Raw genomic sequence first — 15,043 nt, forward strand, 5'->3', positions numbered from 1 at the left:
CGGATTAGGGGCATACATTTGACTCTGAACTAGAATTAGAATAAATTCAGTAGACTCTCTTCTCAAAACGCTGATAGATATAATCTGGAAATGACTGCCACCTTTTAAGTATTTCCTGGCTAGTCATACCTTACAAACTGTGCCGGAAACATATTTATATATGTACATATTTCGGAATTTAGATCCCATATATAGATTAGTTGGTTTTGTAATTAAAACGTGTCCAATTTAATGCAATATTTATAGCAAAATGCTGGATCATTTGTTTTGTTAGAATGATTCAGTGATGAATCCGGACTCAGCATGTGTGTAAACAATACATATTGGTAGTTGTGACTTTTAATACAAGCTATTATTCATCCTATTTTACCTTCTTTGATGACAATTGGCTTCAATTCTTTAATCACTTTGACGCTTGGCTCGACGATGGTTTTTATAATTCTGGTATCTAAAAAAATGAAAAATGTTATATGATGGACGCGGTAGCATTCTCATCAAGAGGAACACCTGAAATATTATTGCCTAAAACATGAAAAACCTCTACTTTTGTCAGTTTTTAACGAACTTTTTTAACATTTCTAGTGTCATTTGGTACCAAATTGCATATTTACTTACAGTATGTGGTCCGTGGGATCTCCCTGAAGACACTGCCTCTGACAAACTGAAAAGGAATAATATGAATTTTACTGAAAGTCTTTTTAATGTGGAAATATCAAGTAGTGTTTATCCTTCACTGGCTTCTTACCAAATATATGTCACCAAGGCATGCACACCTTTAAATGGTACAAAACAAAGACACTCCAGTCTGTTTTCACACATATCGTAATACAGCATCAACTCTGGTGCATATAGAGACTGATTTTCAAAAACATTTATGAGTACAAGAAGGAGTACCACAGGAGTACTCTTGTACGTACGTCTACATGCCTTTGTATATTAGCCCAAAAGCTGCCAATTCCTTAACAGTAACGGTGCAGTAAAGCCATGGTCCTTTCGGTTTGTACTAATTGTAAATGAATATAATCCTGATATTCCCATTTTATTCTCATTTTAGATGTTTTGGGTCTGATTCAAAAAAGCTTGAAAGTACAGAAACAAAAATGTACTACAGAGGTACTCTTTTGAAAACTCTTGCATTCCTTTGTGAATCAGCTACCTCATGCCCTTTATAACTACAGTTCTTATTCCCATATATTATTGTTTTCTAAAGACATGGGGGCACATGCATCAACCTATTTAGGAAGTGCAAACGGTGTGAATCGGTAAATTCGGCCGTTTGCACTTCCTAAATACGTTTTTGGGATGCATCAAACACTTTTCCAGAATTCACATTTTTTTGCATTTCTTAAAAATGCGAATGCATTTAAGGAATCGCATTTGTGCGATTCCTTAAATGCAATGCATCAATTTAAAAAAAAATGCGAATTTTGAAATTGGAAGTGCAAATTACCACGAGGTTGACCCTCGTGGTAATTTGCGAAAATCTGTCAAAAAGCAAAAAAATGCATTTTTTAAACTGTCATGTTACAGACACACATGTCCTTAGGACATGTGTGTGTGAAACATGCACTTTCAAATGCATTTCAGGGGTGCAGGGGGGGTCCTTTGGACCCCCCCCTGCACCCTTGGAATGCATCAACAAATTGCGAATTTGTAAATGCCTTCCCATTGACTCCTATGGGCCTTTTGGCCCATAGGAATCAATGGGAATTGCGAAAATGCACTTAAGAATTCGGTATTTATTTGGGATTCGGTAAAAATTGCGATTTTTACCGAATCACAAATAAATACCGAAAAAAATGATGCATAGCATTTTGCAATTATTAATTTGCAATTCGGTATTTTTCGCAAATTAAGAAGTGCAAAACGTCTCAATGATGCATGTGCCCCATGGTGTATGTGTCACGTTAGATTCGTGTTTCCTCCTCTGGGCTTCTCAGAGTCCTTTTGCAAACACAGGGCCCTGTGCAAGATATGTGAGTCACGATGTAAAGTATGCAAAATTGAATTCCCCCAATGAAGATGATCAGAAACCCTTATGAGTTGTGGTAAGTGGAAGCTAGTGTTCTTAGCCAGAGGACGTCAATAACAGTTGGTGGATCCACTCTATTTAAGTTCTCAAAACTTTTTGGGAGTTGCATATATTGCAAACGTGACCCGAAGGTATCAGAGCACTTTACATGAGCACCAGTTGTGTCACAGAGTAACACATTCATTTTGTTAGGCACGGGGAGATTAATTGATTTGCCCAGAATCACAGGATGTTGAGGGTCCCTGCCGAGACTCAAAGCTGGTTCCCCAGCTTTGAAGTTGACCGTTCTAGCCATTAGGCCACATCATCCCCCCTCTCCTCTCCTATCATCTGATAATGCATGCTTCTTAATAGCCCTTCTACCACGCACTCGCTTCAAGCTATGCATTTTCCCTTTGAGAAACATATGCACAAGCTCCCAGGCACGCCATTAGTGAGGGTTTTTGATCATCTTCATAAAGGTGTTCTCACACCTATTCTAAGAAGATGAGGACAGCCAGCAGGGAAGTGGCTGAAGTTGAAGCATTTATATGGTTCTACAAAGACTACCACATAACACAGTACAGCCAGTTAGAATGCATATCAGAATGCAAGATAAGAATTATACGTTTGTGTATTTCCTTAAAGCAACTGAGGAAGTGACAATGCAGCTTGTAATGCCTACAACTCATTTTACATTATGTCAGTAGCATATTTTAGCTGAATACTGGAAAAAACCATCTAATTCTTTCAGATTCACACTCGGGGATCCTTACACGAGGTACCTTTCACAGTACAGTAGAACGCAGTAGTCATGTTGAAAGAACTTTCTAATAATCCAGAACCAGTCCCAAATAATTTGTAGCACCGTTTTGTTGAATGCCACTAGTACCTCAGTGAATCACATACACAGGCCGTATCGATTAGAAAGAATCACATAACATGGCAGCAAGTTTGATGGTACAATAAAGGGAGAAAATGATATGTGCAGGAAGTACGCTGACCCCAACACAACCCTGATGAAATCGCCGGTAATGTATAAAGCGGCGATGAAACATGTTGGTTTTTATTAGAACAGGCACACGGCAAAGAATAAAAGGGAAAGTGCTAGTGGAGCCAAGTTCTTTTTAACCGAATAGGTCCTACAATTCACATTCAGGAGGGTAGGCCCTATCACACAGGTGGGTCATTCACATTATTACACAGAGTTTCTTTTCTAAAGCACAATTTTTTATCCCCTTTACTTTTATGGTTGGCAACTGCTGATGATGATATAGTGGGGAGTCAAGCGAGAACCAGTTTGACACATCCTCCTTGGTGGTTGCTCCCGTGAGGCGTTGCCAACCCCCTCCCCCTTTTTTCACTAGAGAAGGGTTGAGTGACAGGGAAGAACTGCACAAGGGACTAACAGGTACACACACACGTGTTTTTAGGAATGCATAGGTAAAGACAACGTGACAGTAGACACTGAAATCAGTAGTAGGAGTAAAACACACCCACTACTAAGATTATTCCAATTAACAGAAGTAAAGGGAGATTTCACCTTGTTATAAGGACAGGCACATTGTTTTGAGAAGTTGAGTGAGTGGGGGGCAGCCTGTACCTAGTCCGAATCCCCCTTGGGTCCTTGTTGTTCAGAGCAAGTTTGAAGGCACATGTCGAAATGTGATTTTTTGAAAGGCAGAAAAACGTCTATCAGCTGTAATTCTTTGAAGCCAACATGCAAAATAACCAACTTGGAAATGGCTCGTATAAATACCACAACCATGCAGCAAAGGTTGGTAACAATGAACATGCAAGACATAGAGCATGAACTAGAACCACAATTCCAGAATTCCTATCAAAATAAGGAAGGATTCCTTTGTGGTAGAAGTCAGAGGAAAAATAAAAAGTATTATAACTAAAAAAGCATACATAAATCGTGTCTTATAAATGAACTAATGAAAGAAAAATAAGTTGCATTTGTTTTTATCCTGAAAAGGTTTTAGACTTCTACAATCTTCCTTGTGCTACTTTTCCCACTTTAAATTTGCAAAAGGCCAGTCTCATTGAGAATTGTGCTCAAAATATGCTTCAAGATTTAACATCAAAATCATATATCTGAGAAGAACGGTATGTCTTGGGATAGTCCAACTCATCTTTTGTTGTCATTCTCATAGCCTATGTTTTTGTTCAACTCCATTTCGTTATTAAAGCTGCTTGTTTGACTACTTTATACAGACCTCCCCAGGACATAGAGGCATGGATTAGCAAATTTAGCGGCACAAAAATGGAAATTTAGCGGCACAAATATGGAAATTTAGCGGCATTTTTGCGGCACTTTATTTTACTCATAATCATTCATTCTCTGTAATTGGGCATACTGTGTGTTAAACCATATAGCCTGAGCATTTATAGGGGTCGGCAGCCGCTACCCTTCAATTTCGCCGGCACTTTTGTAAAAATTTCGTCATTTTTTAAAAATGCCTATTTTGCGGCAAAACGCAACATCGCAAAATCCTGGAGGGTCTGCACAGTGCATTTCAGATTTTCTGGTTTTAATACACTATTATATTTATCTTATGAATTGACACAGTCACTGCACCTTGATTCAGAGCCATATAGCACCTGTATCTCAGAGGCTGAATCCCGAATTACTGATTAAGTACTAATGAACGGGCCTCTGGCTAGTCCCTCTCTTTTCACGCTCACATTAATCAAGACCTATGAGATGGTGATCCTAGACTAACCTGATTGGGCCCCGTGTTGGGCATAAGCAATCACAGGCTGCAGTTTGAATTTCAAAGAGTACAAGTCCCTCCCAGGATTTCTGCTCTGAAGATTCTGACTGCCCATAATAATGAGATCAATTGTGAGAAATTACGTTTCTGCTAAATTTCAAGAGTACATTCTACTTTGTCTTTTGATGGGAACCATTGATGAGGCACTTGAGAGCGGATGTACAGCCAGCCTCTTCTTGGAGGCCATTGAATACGCCATAGCATCAACACAACACATAGTGTAGGAGCAGTAGTCTTTTTTCCTGAATTTATTCTCATCCCCCATCTTGTTTTGAGTTCTTCAAGGGAAGATGTAAGAGGTTACCTACCAGCCTGTGTCTGTTGTTGCATGTCAGATAAATATTAAACAGAGCCACGATGCATAAGTCAGCTGAAGCTCCCTGGAAGGTAAGTATGGTAGCCCTAGACAATTTGAAATGAGTCCTGATTTATTTTAATGAGCTGAGACAGAGTGAGAGAAGTCACTAGTGTTGCCCAACTAATAGAGACCAGGGGCGAAAGGGTTTGTTCAGTTTTGTGGTATCATACAAGTAGATATTTACCTACTGCCCTGCTGTCCATGGGTTTTAACATTTGCACATGCAATTTCGCAGGCACTTTTTTTAAAATGGCAGCATTTTTACAAAAGTGCTGATTTCGCGGGTACTTTTGTAAAAATCGCGGCGTTTTTACAAAAGTGCTGGCGAAATTGCATGAGTTTATAGCCTTCGTTCCCTCTTCCTCTTTTTATGCACATTCGCTTGTCTATAATGGCTTCAATTCAACTTCTGCAACCCCTTTCATTTTTATGGAATCCCCTTAATTTAGTTCTCAGAGGATTACACCACTACTTTCGTTCCCTCTTTCGTTCGCCCTACATTCTTCTCTTCGCATCTCATTTTTATTCTCACATATCTCAGACCTCTAAAAGTCCATTATTGTTTTCAAAGCCCCTCTACTTGTCTCTAAACACCACTGCTCTACTTGTCCCTCTTCTATATGATCTATCCTTAATTACACTTTTTCTGCTATGACCTTAAGAATCCCATTCTTGCTCTATCTATTCTCATTGATTATATAATTGATGCTCAGTTCTCTTTAGTATTTCTGTCATTTTATTTTTTAACATGTTTGCTGAATGCATTCTCGAAAGCCCTCTGGAAATTCAATAAATAAATAAACATGTCAGTCTTTGCTAGGAGATATAATTTTTAGGAAAGTAATGGGAAATGCTGTAAGAGAAACATATGCTTTTCTGAATCTCCTTAGGGGTATATGGAATTCTAAAGTAGTTTTGTATTACATTACAGCTCTTGAGCTCATCTCTCTGCCAGTAAAGGAGGTTATCGAATATGTAGACACATCTGTTTAAAGAAACATTCATTTTGAAAACAGATTAATGAATTAAAGATATGTGTTAGATCAACGTTTCCTCATTCCTACTCTAACATTGCATTTCCTTTTTTTTATCCATCATGATTTTAAAAAATTACTTTTACCCTTAGAATGTGTGCCTAATAAGACTGAATTCTAACTGAATATTGTAATCATTTATGGGAAAGTCGAAACCCTTTGTTATTTCACTAAAGCCTCAATAGACCGCATTTCACAGTTTTGTGGACATTTTATACCTTTTTCTGTCTCACAGAGCAGACATTTACTCTCAAGACTGTTAGTAGTTTTGATATATGAGACACCTCTGAGGCTTTGTACAGCCTCATCTTACCCAAAGATGCAGTGTGACCTTGAAGCACAGGTCTGCACAATCTGCTTCCCTCAGGTTAAAATGTGTACTGGATAGGGGCTTCCGCTAGTTATATGAATCCCAGACCACATCGCCTTCTGCTGACAAAGTGCCCCAGCAGTCTGGTGATCCGTGGGCAGAAGGAGCATCCTGAGGAGTTGACTAGCTATAGGCTTTTCTGGATGGGTCATTGAGAGTGGCGGGAGAGATCTGGGCTGTGCTGGGGACTCTGCCTCTTAGCTAAAGTTTACACTACCCTGCGGAGAAATCTTCCACTGTTGCCCAGAAAGGTGCGGTGCCATTGTGGTTCATGAGAAGACACTTGGGATCCCTGTATGTTTAGTCCTGTTGCCAACGCACTGCCTTTTTATCAAATGTAGTCAATTGGACATCTCTTGTAACGCCTACTCCCAGACACAATCAGACCCCCAGTGGTATCACGCTTATGTCTCTCGAGCCCTGAAGCAGATGACCCGGAATGTACAGTACACACAGTTGTGGCCCCCTGTGCACCTGAGATTCTGCATTCGGACCTCCATTGACTGCAACAGCAACTATTCCAAAAGACTCTGATGGGGGTTGCGGGCCTCTCGGTGGTCTGCTTACCACCATGGTACTGGGTGGCATCCTACAAACTTTGATGAGCCTCCCGTTGCTGGTTTAGGAGCCCGTTTACAGCATTACCATGACCTCACAATGCAACCCAAAAAAGGACACCACTCCTAAGGATATGTTTGCTAAACCGCCAGCGAAGAAGTCAGACCAGAAAGGCATCTCTGCCCGCACTTTCTCTGGTTGAGACAGTGATGGGGAGCTCCCAAGGGGAATACGTGCCTGTAACTAGGGCATTTCTTGGAAATCTCTTTGGTAACCTCATGGAGAACATTGTGGCACTCAAGTAAGACATAGCAACAGAAGTTGGGGACATCAGGTGGGACCTGGGTGACTTGGGTCCGCAAGTGAACTCTTTGGAACAAACCTACAACTCTTGTGAAGAGCAGCTACATGGGCACCTACAGGAACTCTTTGAGTTACGAGACAAGAACATGGAGCTTCATTACCAGCTGGAAGATCTCAAAAATAGATCTTGGCGCTCTAATATCTGCATAAAGTTGGTACCCCTAGAGGTAGAATCTGGAAAGCTGGTGGATTATGTTACCGGCCTATTTTGGCCCTGGAACATGCAGACCAGGACCTGGTTCTCGACTGGACCCATAGAGCGGGTCACCCAGCTTGCTCCCCAGGACAGGTATAAGACCTACTCACATGCTTACACTACTATAAACAGAAGGAGGCCATCATGTTGTGACAAGAACACTATTGTCTTTGAGGGGATGAAAGTATGGCTTTATCAAGACCTCTCCCCAATAACACTACAGCACATTAGTCCTCATTCCTACTGCTTTTAAATTGTATTACTTTGGCATTTTGCACTTTACAGAGCATTTTAATACTTTGAATACTTACAGTTGCAATCTTTTACTGCATGTCTCCGCTTCCCCGGTCCGACGCCGGTGTTTCCCCGTTGGATTGGAGGGAAGCGGACACACCCCCCACTAGGCCGATCTGACTTCTGGCCTGGTGCACTTCCGGCAGAAAGATTGGAACTTAGGACTTTTCCGCGCCCGGCCAGCTATTTATTTTCATGCTGTGCCAGACGCGCAGCGGATGCGTGCAGCAGGTGCGCTGCCGGCGGGCCAAAGGTAAGACCGTCTGCGCCCGTCCGCCAAGGACATGACAAGGGCAGGAAATGCTGCCGTAAATCAGCCAGAAATGGTTTACACATCTGAGGTACTGAAACACCTCAACATTAGGGGACACCGCAAGTGCCAGGTTCTACTTGACAAAATATGGGGGGCCTGTTCCTGCTATTATTGCAGAACTGATTTTCCCATGGACCTTCCCACATCAATGAATAGCCCTAGTCCATCCGTAATAACACACAATGCCCAACTTAAAGGAGGATTAATTAATGCCAGATCACTTTGTAAACACTGCCAAGATGTCAGGGATATAATTATAGATCAACATCTGGACTTCCTATTTATTACTGAGACTTGGCTGAAAGAATAGTGCAACCCCAACGTTGCTGTCACTCTTCCACTTAACTATACGATTTACAGGAAAGATAGAAGGGATGGCAGGGGAGGAGGTCTGGCCATTATTCTACGGGACACGCTTCACTGCTCTAACTTTGACCTTGACACAATCAAGGAAAAAGAAAGCCTAGGCTTTTGCATCTCCCTAACGCCATCATGTCCTTCTCAGGAGCTCTGATCTCTCATCCTCCGGGTCAGAGCGCCACATTTATAGACTCACTCTGGGATTCCTTAAGTCCTCTCCTGCTCAGATATGCCAACTTCACTTTGTTAGGTGATTTTAACCTTCACTTAGAATGCAGAACTGAGCCAGGAGTAGACAATTTACTCCAAATTACAGAACTATTTACATTGCACTAACTGGTGGAGCCCCCAACGCAAAGGGCGGGCCATACTTTGGATGAGGTTTGCTCCAACTTCACCACACTATTGGTCAATAACCCTACCCCTCAGATATGGTCTGACCATTTTTTATCCCCATCTCACTTAGGGCTCCACAGAAGAGCCACCCTGATAAATTACCCCTTGATTCCCAACCCAGGCCAAATGGGCACAACTAGCTCATAACCCTAAGCTAGCAACATATTCACAAGCTCAAACCCCCGTCCTAACAGGAAATATAGGAGGGGACTCTCATCTCTTCCATTCCAGGCAAACCACTGTATGCAATGATCTAATTCCACCAGAGAATCCCGATAAAAACAAGAAGCCAAAAATTCAGAAAGTCCCCTGGTTCACGCCTACTCTGGCACATACACATCTTCATTGAAAGCAACAGGAGCGAAAGTTTAGAAGATTGTATAACTCTGGAGACAGAATAGCCTATAAAATAGCAGAAAGCTCTATCACCACCAGATTAAACTCACTAAAAAAGAGTACTACTCAAGGAAAATAAAGGAGGCTAACCAAGATCAAAAAGTTATCTTCTCAATTATAAAGTCCTTTACAAACCCTGAAGCCCTCCAGAAAGAATTACCTCCTTCGCAAACATGTCCCAGCCCTTTAAAATATCCAGAGGCACTCACCAGTCACCCTTATTGTTTGCCTTATATATGGAACGCTTTGCAGAACGGATCTGTAACAACCCGAAAATCACAGGTATACCTCTGGGAGGCAGAGATCATAAAGCAGTACTTTATGCAGATGATATTTTACTGGGGTTATCAAACCTATATGACTCTCTGTTTGCAGTGATGAGAGAACTGGCAACCTTTGGTTTGGCCTCTGGATTCAAAATCAGTCTCCAGAAATCCTCTATGCTGATCCTCACCATCCCAAAGTCTCATCAAGCTCAACTTGAAGGGGACTTTTACCAAAAATTCTCTATGTTATACAAACTTAGCAGCTCCAGCCCCACCCACATGTGCTTGATGAGTTGCAACTTCTTATTGAGGACTTCATATGGGACACTCGGAAATCGCAAATGACAAAGAGGCAGGCATACCTATCTCAGTCCAAAGTTGGGCTTGGTGTCTCCAGTCTAGTGTGGTATTATCAGGAAGGTACAGCTGCATTATATGGTGGAGGTGTCTAGGCCTAGCACTGAAAAACCACTGGCATTTTATCAACAGGCATACATATTTGGAAGGTACCATCGCTTCAGAAACCACATCAGCCTGTGGGGGTCTGTATTTCACTGGTACTCCAGGCCATTATGGAAGTCTGGGACAAGGTGAAACTCCAGCAGGAATTGTCCACTGCCTTCTCACCCCAGATACCAATTTTAGGGAACACAGACTCCCTCCCTGCACTCCATGACTCCGTGTTTACTTCATGGCAAGAGGTCAACTGCAAAAGGGTGGGTGACCTCTTCGATGTAGACAGCCTTATGGATTTTCCTCAGATTCAGTTGGCATCGGCCTCCATCTACTGCATGTTGGCAGCACACTGTAATTCGCCACTGGGTATCACAACCTCTGGTTCGCCCCCATGCCGGTAAACATCTCACGGCATTCTAAATATGGCCCCTTACACGCTCTTCTGATAAGCAACTCCCCCTGATATATATATGCTCTCCTCAATGCACCACAAGGACCTTTGAAAACACCTGCACAACGATGACCATGGCCGGGGTCACCCCGTGTAAAATGAGGGGAGACAGTATCTGTTTGCGGTGCTGCAGACCAATTGGCATCCCCACTCACATTCTTTGAGAATTCCCCAAAACAAGCACCTTCTAGAGTGAGGTGTTAGCTACAGTGTATAAAATGTATGACACTGACCTACCCAGGTTCTCCATCTACATCTTGCTGGCACTCCCCAATCCCCTGATATACACCCTAAAACCTACCAGGTGGCACACAATTACTTTAGCGCTGGGAGCTGCCTTCCAACTCTTGCTCTCTCGCTGGGGCGAGAGATGCAATCCAGACACATCTGAACTGGCTACACAAGCTGTGGGAACTTTTGGGCCTGGAAATATCGACAGTGGTGACGACCCATACGTTACCGCTGTTTGATAAGACATGGGGGCCAATCCTCCAGTACCTGTCGGGTGAATCGAGACAGCTGACCTGCCCAACATATCTGCCGTTCCAACGCCTGACACACTCTGACCATATGCCTACCTCAACCGACATATGGTGTGTTGTCCTCTGTCTTCCTTCCCACCCACTCCATTTTATAATGGGACTAGTGTCTAATTTTTCCAGATTGTCGGCACATCCCCAACCTTTCCCAACTGTCCTCCCTTCCATCTCTTTGTGTTTTGTCCTCCACATTATAAGTATATCTGTTGTTTTTCCAATGACCAGTGGATGTAGGTGGGCTGGCTATTGTACCTTGTTAATTACAAAAAAAATCTTAATCCTAAATCTCTGTCTGTCACCTCTTGACCATTTTGATATGAGGCATAGTTTTTGTTACACCTATTATGGAGGTGACACTCTACTCTTCATCCGAGGCACAGCAGTTATTCTCTGGCTCCTCATTGAGGATAGGTTCCAGCATTTACTAGCTGATATTTCCATTGGTATGAGCCAAACTCAGCTTAATATCTACATAGAAATTATGTAAGTGATTATCTTTGGAGGTGTGAATTCTGTTTGGCCGAGCCTCTGGTGGTCTCCCTCAATGAGTAGTCCTCCCATTTCTGCAGAACAGATATGCACTCTGGGAATCCTTTTTGATCATCTTCTGACTTCTTTTCCAAACTGCTAAACTTATCAAAACTTACTGATTCTTACTGAAAACTCTTTGAAATATCTTCTTGCATTTTTTCCTATCTTGTCATGAACCTATAGTCGTAGCTCCTATTTTGCTACAGTTGACGATACTCATTTTCACTTCTTTAGTCTTCTCCAGTAAAGAATCAGCCAACTTCACATTATTCGAAAAATAGCTGTCCGGCTAGAGTTATGCCTTTCTGGGAGAGTCTGTCTTTGAACCATCTGGTGAATTGTCACAAATAAATGTACACTTTTCAAATCACTCCATAGCTGGCATAAAACTCTTTATAATAACGGTACAGCTTTTTTGAGACTCCAGCTGCTTCACTAGACTCTTAGCTTTCCATAAGATCCCTATAAGTGAAATGTTAAAGGACTCATGTCTACTAGAACAGTATTGGGCGATGGTCCTTTTCTTACCTAGTACTCACACTATGGGATTGTCTCCCAATTTCCTTAACTGACATCATAGACAGGCTGTGTTGTTGACATTTTGTAAAATATAGATCTTTACTTCAAGTGCACCTCAGGAACCCACACATTAAAATCAGCTGTAGTGCTGGGATATTGCACAGTTTTTTTCATTTAGTCACTCATTCACTACAATATATAAAATAAGTGGTATTACAAGAAAATTATTTGCAATAATTATGACAATTCATTAAGCAATGTTTTTTCAAGAGTTTTGACTAAAAATAGGATGTTTGAGATAGGACAGTTTTTTAAGTATACACTGATTTTACCACTCATCAACATGAAAATAAACTCAAAGCAAAATCACCAGGCTATTATTCACTTTTTCACAATATACATAATCTTCATAAATTGAAGAGCAATCAAAACCTGCTGTTGAAATATTTAAAAAACCTGTACTATGTTTTAAAACTTACCCTAATTTGGAAATACTTGATTATTTTATTAAGGATAGCCAGCAGCTGTTCATCGCCTACTGATAAATCTGTGAAATAGACAGCATATACATTAGCTATAGTTTTGTGGTACACAACATTCATTGTTTTCAGAATAATTAATACAGATCCAGCTGTAAATATTTGCATCTAATATTCATCTCTGTAATAAATTGGCAATGCAGTATAACAATTTCCATTAATTAAGGCTCAGAGCTGTCTCTTCATCTTGAAGTGCTTGTCTATTGAATATCAATATGCAAAGACCTTAACAACAAAATGATTAATACCATTTCATGCTTGTTTTGAAAAAAGAAAGATGATAATTTAGACCATTAATGAAATCACTGTTTAACAAATGGCAAGTATCCGGAGCATAATAAGTGTATCAATGATAGAAATGTACTCACATGTGAAAATAATCTAAAACTATCTTTATTTACTGACAGATGATATGCCAAATGTGAATTTCTCAGTACAAGTAGAAATTGATGGTTGTTTTTCCACATTTCTATTTGTGGTTGTATATATTTTCTTTAAATTATAATTATTACATGTTTATGTATGTCTCTCATTAACTCTCCTGATACTGTATTAAGAGGATGGTTAGTTTATTTTTAATACTAAGCTGTCCATGAGAGGCTGTTTATGGTCATCCACTTACACATGACAAAAGGGAATACATATTCATACACTGTTCAAATCTGGAAGATTTTAACTCGGCTCGTGTATGCAGAAGTCATGGGAGAGGTCTCATATATTTCAAGCAACACTTCTTTTAGATGCTAACTCTCTGAAGGCTGCCATACATATGTGGAATTTGTGCACCATCATGTATTCTTCCTCGCTATTTATTTATTTATTTGAATTATTCAGTAACCAAATTCACATTATATATCTTCAGGTACAATGACTTCTGCTATGATGGCAAATTGAGCAGATTATAAGAAATGCGCCATTTAAAAGTCTGAACTGCTGAAAAAACATTAAGAAGACCAAGATGAGTCTAAGTCTTATGGAGAACAAATTAGAAAATTATACGTCATTTTCTTTTGTCGAAGGATGCTTTCACATGTTTGCCTTATGCTAATATATCATTCCATTTTTTACTCCTGAGTAGCTTAAGAGAAACATACTTATACTATTTGGGGTATCTTCTAATTCAAATAGCATAGAGGCTAAGTTATCAACATTGGCATCATCAAGTGACTGGGTTGTCCAATTTATTATAATGTGTAATCATAGGAAAGTCTCTTTTTGCTCTGTGCCTCATCTTCCTTATTTTACAAAATTAGGATTTACTAAAAACAATCGACTAATACCCGAATAAGATATAGTCCACCAACGGAGGACAATCTTATTCTGAAATTTGTACCAAACAATACAAAGTGTCGATTTCCCCTGACCACAACAAAAATACATGTTTTGCACAGGTTAGTTGCTGCAAATGCCACATTTGCACTGGTCAGTCAGTACACTGCAGGTGTACAGCATTCATTCATTTGTCTCAAGCATTAATTTACCAAATAAAGTGTCAATGACCTTTTCCTTTTCTAGTTAAATTAGGTTATTGTCTAATAACATAAAAGGAACATTACTGCAGAAAAATATAGGAATACACACACTGAGAATGGAATATCAAGATAGTATGTTTCCATCCACCTGTGTATGATTTAATCAGAACCAACCTGCTGGGAACAGTAGCTTGTTAACTGCATGGATCACCCCATTGGAAGCCATGAGATCAGATTCCAGAGAACTAACTCCATTTACAGAGAGAGAATCATTTACCTAAAGGAAAAAAAAATCGCAAAACATTAGATTGTTGGAATGCACAGTTGAGTTGAACTTTGGATTCCCCACCCTCCATCCCCTGATGGTAAAGGATGATCATTTGTGCTGCAGTGACGCTATACAATATATCACTAGCTTATTCTTTTCTCATTGGTTTTGTTGTGAATAACTAGTGGACGAAATGTTCACAGCAAGGAATTGTGTACTTTTTCAGTAATTTTCAACTGCTGGTAATATTTACCAACTGTATTATTTAGATGGGGCTGGGAGGTGTTGCTTCTGGAAATGAATGGTAAAGCAAGAACCTCAAACATTGCCAACAGAAGCCTTAATTGGTGAAACAATAGTTCCAGGGCCTAAAGTTTTGTTTGGAAAGCCGCAGCCTCTGCTACAATTATCAGGGGTACAGAATATCAAAGTTGTGTAGTCTTAGTTTCACCTTATGCCTCTTTCGTCCCCTGCCAGACACCATCTATCCCTTTACAACACTCTTACAGGTACTTTTTCATCACTGTCTTTCCCCTCTATCATAGTTTCTTCCATCTGTCTTTCTCTTCCTTC

At 40.5% G+C, this 15,043-nt stretch overlaps 1 protein-coding gene across 14 annotated transcripts in view; it reads right to left on the reverse strand.

Moving 5' to 3' along the window:
- POSTN (periostin) overlaps positions 1 to 15,043 on the reverse strand; it is a 158,368-nt gene that overhangs the window by 31,280 nt on the left and 112,045 nt on the right. For all 14 annotated transcript variants that reach the window (XM_078657229.1, XM_078657224.1, XM_078657225.1 and 11 more), the window contains exons 14-17: positions 14,377 to 14,479; positions 12,671 to 12,738; positions 616 to 661; positions 371 to 448 (exon numbers count right to left, since the gene is read on the reverse strand). In XM_078657229.1, coding sequence (XP_078513355.1) covers positions 371 to 448; positions 616 to 661; positions 12,671 to 12,738; positions 14,377 to 14,479 — 295 coding nt within the window. The remainder of the gene's footprint in view (positions 1 to 370; positions 449 to 615; positions 662 to 12,670; positions 12,739 to 14,376; positions 14,480 to 15,043) is intronic.

Source organism: Lissotriton helveticus, chromosome 8, assembly GCF_964261635.1.
Source record: "Lissotriton helveticus chromosome 8, aLisHel1.1, whole genome shotgun sequence".
Classification (NCBI taxonomy): Eukaryota; Metazoa; Chordata; class Amphibia; order Caudata; family Salamandridae; genus Lissotriton; species Lissotriton helveticus.